Genomic DNA, 7,145 nt, shown 5'->3' on the forward strand with positions numbered 1-7,145 from the left:
TCCAGAAAAATGGCATGAGAAACTAGGAGAAACTTTGTGGGCTTATAGAACTTCCAATAAGGTAGCAACTGGAACCACTCCTTATGCTCTAACCTTTGGGCAAGACGTTGCACTCCCCATGAAGATTAATGTGAGTTCCGTTAGGATTTAGAACCAATTCGGGCTACACAGTGAATGATACATTCAGGCTATGTGTCAATGAGTTGAAGATCTAGATGCAGCCCAAATTGAAGCTCTAGATAGAATTCAAGAGGGGAAGAGAATTTTTGCCCGAGCATACAACAAGAAGGTAAAATTAAAGACCTTCAAGGAAAGAGAGTTAGTTTGGAAAGCAATTTTGCCTTTGGGAGCTCAAGTTAAAGGCTTTGGGAAGTAGACCCCGACTTGGGAAGGTCCTTTCATTATCAACCAAGTACTGGACAAAGGAGGATATTACTTTGCAGATATGGAATGAAGCTTACAGAGGCATCTAATTAACGTTAAATTTTTGAAGAAATATAATCGAACCTTGTGGGATGTTAGGGATTGCTACATTGAAAAAGTATAAGCATTGTAAGAAATCTAAAGTCAACTTATGTGCTCATCATAGTTGAGTTTCAAGAAGGAAATGCAAGCCAAAGTGAATTTAAAAAAGTCATTTTCATTGAATGTTGAGGTTACATAAGAATCAGCTCAATAGTTTTACATCCTTGACTAGAGTAACTATCCTAGAATCCTGGTTGTCTAACTTGGAGCGCAAGTAGTCGACTAAACACAATCTTGTTCTACATCTGCTATACTGAGATAGCAGTGGCACGCCTAACACTTAGTTAGTTTTGATTGCGAGTCTCAAGGTCTACACCTAAAGCCCCACAAAGGCACCTTTCAAAACTAATTATGTCCTCTTCTTGCAGCACATCAGCAGGCAAGAGCCCGACTACACATCCAAAGTGCCAATCCCTTAGGAAGCTGTGCTGAGAGCCGAGGAGCCCTCTCCGGAGAAATCTTCACTCGAACACCCACTAGGGCTCTTTCTCTGCAAAGTCTCAAACAAGAAAACAATTACAACGTATGTACACACACACACAGGTAATTTAAGAATTGATTGGTTGAGGTCAATCAATCAGGAAAAGGGAGGTCAAAATTAATCAAAAGGGTAGGGGAGCACAAGTATCTTGGGGACACGAGAGAAAGATGGAAGGAGATGAAGAATTTGAGGTTATGGAGGCTACGGCTTGATGTTATACTTTTTATCTCTTTGGATCTGATTATCTCGAGATTTCAACCATGTTTTCCCTTCAGGTTGTGCCAGGTGGTTGCATCTCTCTCTTTTTCGTCATTGTCGTCTCCGATTGAAACATGGACCACAAACCAACCACAAGCATAAGGATTTTCAGGTTTTTCTTGTTTAGTACTAGTATTGAATAAGAAAAATAAAAGGAGCAGATGGACAAAATCATACCATTTTGCATGGCGGAGATCGTCTACGTATGATTTTGATGGAGATGGAGACATGCTCAAAATTAAGTTTGGGGGTCGAATATGTGGTTTTTGCATAGTGACAGAGATGGAGCTGCAATGTGAAATTGGAAAGAAAAAATGGAAGGTCTATAATAATGTCAGTAAGAAATGGGGAAGATAAAGGATAGCAGTGAGATATTAAATGGAAAAAGGCTTGCAATTAGGGCAGAAGTAGAAACTTATTGTTTAGGCCATTTCAATTGGACTTGTTTAGCGTTGGGCGTTGTACTAACTGTTAAATAAACTTATTACATGGTTTTTGGTTAAAATCCGAAATTTTGGATGGCTTATCATTAGTTTTCCTTTTTTGTAAATGATTCCTCAAAAACCACGGTGTATGCTCATCATATGCCTAATTATTTGTCACATGTCATTTCACTTAACTTTAATTAATTTTTGTAATTGAAAAAGTAATATTTAATGTGAAATTTAACTATAATTAAGTGAAAGAACACGTGATAGATGATTAAGTGTACGAGAGACTTTTTAGTATGATCAGAATATGGGGTGGTAAAACACACGTCACTATACAAATGGTGAGATATGTGTGTTAAAAAGTTAATAACTTAAAAAATAAAATTTTCTAACACTTATATAAAAATAAGTGGTGTTTCGGGGTGTTCTGATTCAAGTAAAAAATATCTCTAATTGTACGCTGAACATACTCTATATTTATGATGGTGAGCTAAAATATTTGCATTTGTGAGGAGTGAGATGCTCTTCCCATGTTTGGTAATATACATTTCCTCAGTTCCTCTAGCTTTTCTTTGTTCTGCAAACCTTTTCTCTTTCGATGCTGTTTGGTCTTTTTCCCTCTCAAAAACTGAATTACTCACTTTCCCTTTGTCCACAGAGAGATGCCTGTTCCCAAGTCCCTTCCCAAAAGACTTAAATAAAGCTTCACAAAAGCCCTCAGCTTTTATTTCTTTGTCTGCCATTAGAATGCCATAAATATAACCCACTTTACTTGCTTTTCTCCCATATCCCCACTTGACACCTCCACCCTCCCTCTCACTCTCTCTCTCTCTAGACTGTAGTTAGAGAGAGAATCAACACTCCGGTCATTTTCCGGCAATTGCTTTCATCTCGCCACTTTACTCACCTCTGTCATCGACTCTCTCCACGAATATAGGTTGATATTTTGCTTTCAAACTCACCCACAGAACCTGATTCTCCTTCTGATTTCTGCAAAATCTCAACTGGGTTCTTATACAAACCCCATTTTCCCATCTTCGCAGTGCTCAAATCCCACAAAAACCCATCAAAAACAGAGAAAGTCTCTACCTTTAACCAAACGAAAACATGATCAGTTTCACAGACCTGTACCACGTCCTCACCGCCGTTGTGCCGCTGTACGTGGCCATGATCTTAGCCTACGGCTCCGTGAAATGGTGGAAGATCTTCAGCCCCGACCAATGCTCCGGCATCAACCGCTTCGTCGCTCTGTTTGCAGTTCCTCTGCTCTCCTTCCACTTCATCTCCACCAACAACCCCTATGCCATGAACTACAGGTTCATAGCGGCTGACACGCTTCAGAAAGTCATCGTCCTGTTGGTCCTAGCCGTGTGGTCGAGAACCAGCGCCAGAGGCTCTCTCGAGTGGTCCATCACTCTTTTCTCCCTCTCCACTCTGCCCAACACTCTGGTCATGGGGATACCCCTTCTGAAGGGCATGTACGGTGACGCCTCCGGCAGCCTCATGGTCCAAATCGTCGTCCTCCAGTGTATCATTTGGTACACTCTTATGCTGTTCCTCTTCGAGTACAGGGGCGCTCGCCTCCTCATTGGTGAACAGTTCCCGGACACCGCCGGCTCCATCATTTCCTTCAGGGTCGATTCCGACATCATTTCCTTGGACGGAAAAGAGCCGTTGCAGACAGAGGCCGAGGTCGGAGAAGACGGGAAGCTCCATGTCACTGTCAGAAAATCGACGAGCTCTCGCTCCGAAATATACTCCAGAAGATCCCACGGACCCAACTCCGGCGTGTCCTTAACCCCAAGGCCTTCTAATCTCACCAATGCTGAGATTTACAGCCTTCAGTCTTCGCGAAACCCGACTCCCAGAGGCTCCAGCTTTAACCACACTGATTTCTACTCCATGGTGAACGGGAAAAACATGAGCAATGCGAGTCCGAGGCAGTCGAATTACGGGAATGTGGGGTTTGATGAGGAGGCTAGAGGAGTTGGGGGGCCCAGAGGAGCAGCAAATGTGGGGAGTTTGGGGTATCCGGCGCCTCCCAGTGCCGGGATATTCTCTCCGGTGACCGGACCCGCCGCTGGGGCAAAGAAGCAACCCAATGGCACCGATGGTGGCAAAGACCTACACATGTTTGTTTGGAGCTCAAGCGCTTCGCCTGTGTCGGAAGGAGGCATTCATGTTTTCAGAGGAGAATATGGCAATGAACTTGCTGGGGTTGCTGCTCTCCACAAAGGTAATGCTTTTGCAATTGGAAATCTGTTTTGGCTTTATTTACTGTTAGATTAGATTAAATTAGATTGTTGTGTGTAAATTATTTGATATGATTGTGCCATTTTGGATGTTTCTGTATTTGTATTTTTGTCTGGATGAATGTTTCAGGTTTTTGTTTGAATGTTTATCTGCTTGTGGATGAAGTCTTTTTGTTTGTTATTGCTTTGAATATTGATCCACAACTGGTGTTGATTAGATTATGATGAGTTTGGCCGAGATGAGTTCAGCTTCGACAACAGGCCGGCTTCAAACGGGGCTGATCGGGAAGGTCCGGTGCTTTCCAAGTTGGGTTCGAGCTCCACCTCTGAACTCCACCCCAAGACAGCTAATGGTGGTGAATCAAAGACCACAGCCATGCCGCCTGCTAGCGTTATGACCCGACTCATTCTTATTATGGTTTGGCGAAAACTGATTAGGAACCCAAACACTTACTCCAGCCTCATTGGCCTCACCTGGTCTCTGGTCTCCTACAAGTAAGCGTAATTGAATTGTACAAATACTTCGAAGGGGATTTTAAATCAGACTCCCAAGCTTATAATCTGTGTTTGTGATTTTCCAGGTGGCACATTGTTATGCCTGCAATTGTAGCCCGTTCGATAGCCATTCTGTCTGATGCAGGTCTTGGAATGGCCATGTTTAGTCTTGGTATGTTAAACTTGTAGCGTTAATGCCTTAGCTTTTGTGTCATACATGACCACAGCCTGAAGTATATTGTTAATGAGCATATTGTTTGTAATGGGATTGCAGGCTTGTTCATGGCTTTACAACCACGGATGATTGCTTGCGGAAATACAGTTGCTTCCTTTGCTATGGCAGTTCGATTCCTCACTGGGCCGGCTGTCATGGCAGCGGCCTCAATTGCTGTTGGACTGCGAGGTGTTTTGTTGCACATTGCCATTGTACAGGTAAGGGAGTTTTAGCGATGCAATAACAAATCGAATGTGGGAATATATATCCTTGTTAGTTTTGAGAGGAATAACAAAATCCTTGTATTGTGTTTGATTTCTCAGGCAGCTCTTCCACAAGGGATTGTTCCGTTTGTCTTTGCCAAGGAATACAATGTTCATCCTGACATACTAAGCACCGGGTTCGCTCACGAGCAATCTTCATCTTGAGTTCGATTAAACGTCACGTTTGTTATCAGACTAGTAGTATTCTATCTGAACTCATCTGATATGAGTCTGTTTTTTGTGTTTTGCAGGGTTATCTTCGGAATGCTAATCGCTCTTCCGATCACATTGGTTTACTACATCTTGCTAGGGCTTTGAAACGGAGAACCTCTGTTAACTTGTTGAGCAAACATAATGTAGGAGTTTACCCTTTTGGCATTAGGTTTTTTTGTTTTTGGCTCTCCTTACACAAGAAGAACATAGATTTTCAAAAGGTAGAGAGAGAGAGAGAGAGAGAGAGAGAGAGAGAGAAACAGGTTCTCTTCACACAAGGTTTTAGAATTTGGCTACTTTTGTTGGAACTTTGCCTTTTTCTATGAACCCTTCCTTTCTTTTGTGCCTCTTTTGATGAAGTGAAGCTTGTTTCTAGCTCTCTCTCTCTCTCCCCCCTACGTTTAACCTTTTCATCGAAGGGGATTTTAACTCGATTGGGATCTCTATGCAATGCACTGCAGCAAGATATTTAAAGCCGTTGCAACCAAACAGTGGACTGGATGGCTTGAAAAAAGAAGCAAGCACTTGTATTAAAAATATCTGTTTCCCACTCATTTAACAAGCACATTAATGTTTTCACCAGCTGTTTGAACTTCACTTGGTTTCCCACTCATTTCACTTGCACACAAACACTCAAAAATATTTGTTTTTTCCTTCTTTATATTATGGGCAATATTAGGGGATTAAAATTTTGTAAACTAAATAATATGAAAATTGATTATTGGATCTTATTAATGACACGTCATTTAATTTGCAAATTTTATTTACAAATTTAATCTCTTTAATAGTACTCCTATATTAATTTTTTTACAAGTTGTGTGACCTAAATTTAGTCATGTGACTGCTAAAAACATTTCAAGGAGAAGTTTCTTATACTTTTATTGTGCCACTGTGAAACCTCATTGCACTAAAATAATGTTGGCTAAAAAATTTAAAACATCAAATTATATCATTGTTCTGGAATGTCATGATGACTGCTAAGTCCAAGACGGAGGACAAACAAAGCTTTGTAGGCTAGTGATATTCTGAATTTATATGAAACGAGTTTATCATCACTATGTCACCTTGTTTTTTTTTTTTTTTTTTTAAATAATAACGTGTAAGTTTTATAACATAAATCATTACTTTAGTAAGTTAGATCATCTCTTTAGAAAAGGGATCCTATCTAGATCATTTCCACCTAACCCACCAAGACCACAAATATGTGTTCTTAAAATTTGATCCTACGGTTAAAATTATTATAATTTTTTATGAGTCCCTTGCTTTTAGTCGTTGGATCAAATTTTAAGGATCCAAATTTGTGAACTTGTAGGATTAGGTAGAAGGGATTTGGAGACGATGCCTTTCCATCTCTCTATGCCTTCCCAGTGTATCTATAAGAGTAAATTATAGCTATTGTTCCTTAACTTTAACTCAATTGGAGCAATGATTCCTCAACTAAAAAATTCATTACCATTGGTCTCTAAACTTTAATTCAACTAGAGAAATTATCCCTTAAATTTAACTCAATTGTAGTAATGGTCATTCCGACATAACTCGTTTTGACAAAAATTTTGACGTAGTTAACGAAAATAACCATAATTACACACTTTGACGAGTTGAGGGATTCTAATTATATAAATAGTTATTCCAACATAACTTATTTTGACAAGATTTTGACGAAACTGATGAAAATGATTATAGCTACACATTTTGATAAGTTGAGGAACCAATAATAATAAATTTTTAGTTGAGGGACTATTACTGCAATTTACTCTATCTATAATCTCAATCTGAATGGATGGGATGGGAGGACGGAGGAAAAAGCATGCATGTCGGTTGATTTATTCTCTTTAAGTCGCCCTTTAAGGGTGTGTTTGGCAGCGATGGTAAAGTTGTCTGCTTTTGGTCTATGAATTGGGGAGCACGAGGGACCGCCCCCAGACTGAGTAAGAGAATTAGTTTCTTTTACACCAAGTTGATCCTGTAGCATGCAATTGCAGTTTGCTTTATAGGAAATGACTTTTGGACACT

At 40.2% G+C, this 7,145-nt stretch overlaps 1 protein-coding gene across 2 annotated transcripts; it reads left to right on the plus strand.

Annotated features, from left to right (window-relative positions):
- Positions 1-2,254: 2,254 nt before the first annotated feature.
- On the plus strand, positions 2,255-5,729 carry LOC126600258 (probable auxin efflux carrier component 1b). 2 transcript variants are annotated; one of them, XM_050266844.1, is made up of 7 exons: positions 2,255-3,931; positions 4,166-4,442; positions 4,529-4,614; positions 4,717-4,874; positions 4,980-5,056; positions 5,171-5,275; positions 5,594-5,729. In XM_050266844.1, exons 1-6 carry the CDS (start codon positions 2,803-2,805, stop codon positions 5,235-5,237), a joined length of 1,794 nt encoding a protein of 597 aa, XP_050122801.1. In that variant the 5' UTR covers positions 2,255-2,802; the 3' UTR covers positions 5,238-5,275; positions 5,594-5,729. The 2 variants fall into 2 exon arrangements, with proteins under 2 accessions (XP_050122801.1, XP_050122800.1); XM_050266843.1 differs by having other exon boundaries at positions 2,257-3,931; positions 5,171-5,729.
- Positions 5,730-7,145: the final 1,416 nt, after the last annotated feature.

The sequence above is a fragment of the Malus sylvestris genome, chromosome 14, assembly GCF_916048215.2.
Source record: "Malus sylvestris chromosome 14, drMalSylv7.2, whole genome shotgun sequence".
NCBI lineage: Eukaryota > Viridiplantae > Streptophyta > Magnoliopsida > Rosales > Rosaceae > Malus > Malus sylvestris.

What these genes read in the sequence shown, in the direction of transcription:
- LOC126600258 (XM_050266844.1), top strand. Translation starts at nt 2,803, where the DNA reads ATGATCAGTTTCACAGACCTGTACCACGTCCTCACCGCCGTTGTGCCG. An exon ending in GGTTGCTGCTCTCCACAAAG is followed by an intron (nt 3,932 to 4,165) that starts GTAATGCTTTTG and finishes GGTGTTGATTAG; the next exon opens with ATTATGATGAGTTTGGCCGA. An exon ending in TGGTCTCTGGTCTCCTACAA is followed by an intron (nt 4,443 to 4,528) that starts GTAAGCGTAATT and finishes GTGATTTTCCAG; the next exon opens with GTGGCACATTGTTATGCCTG.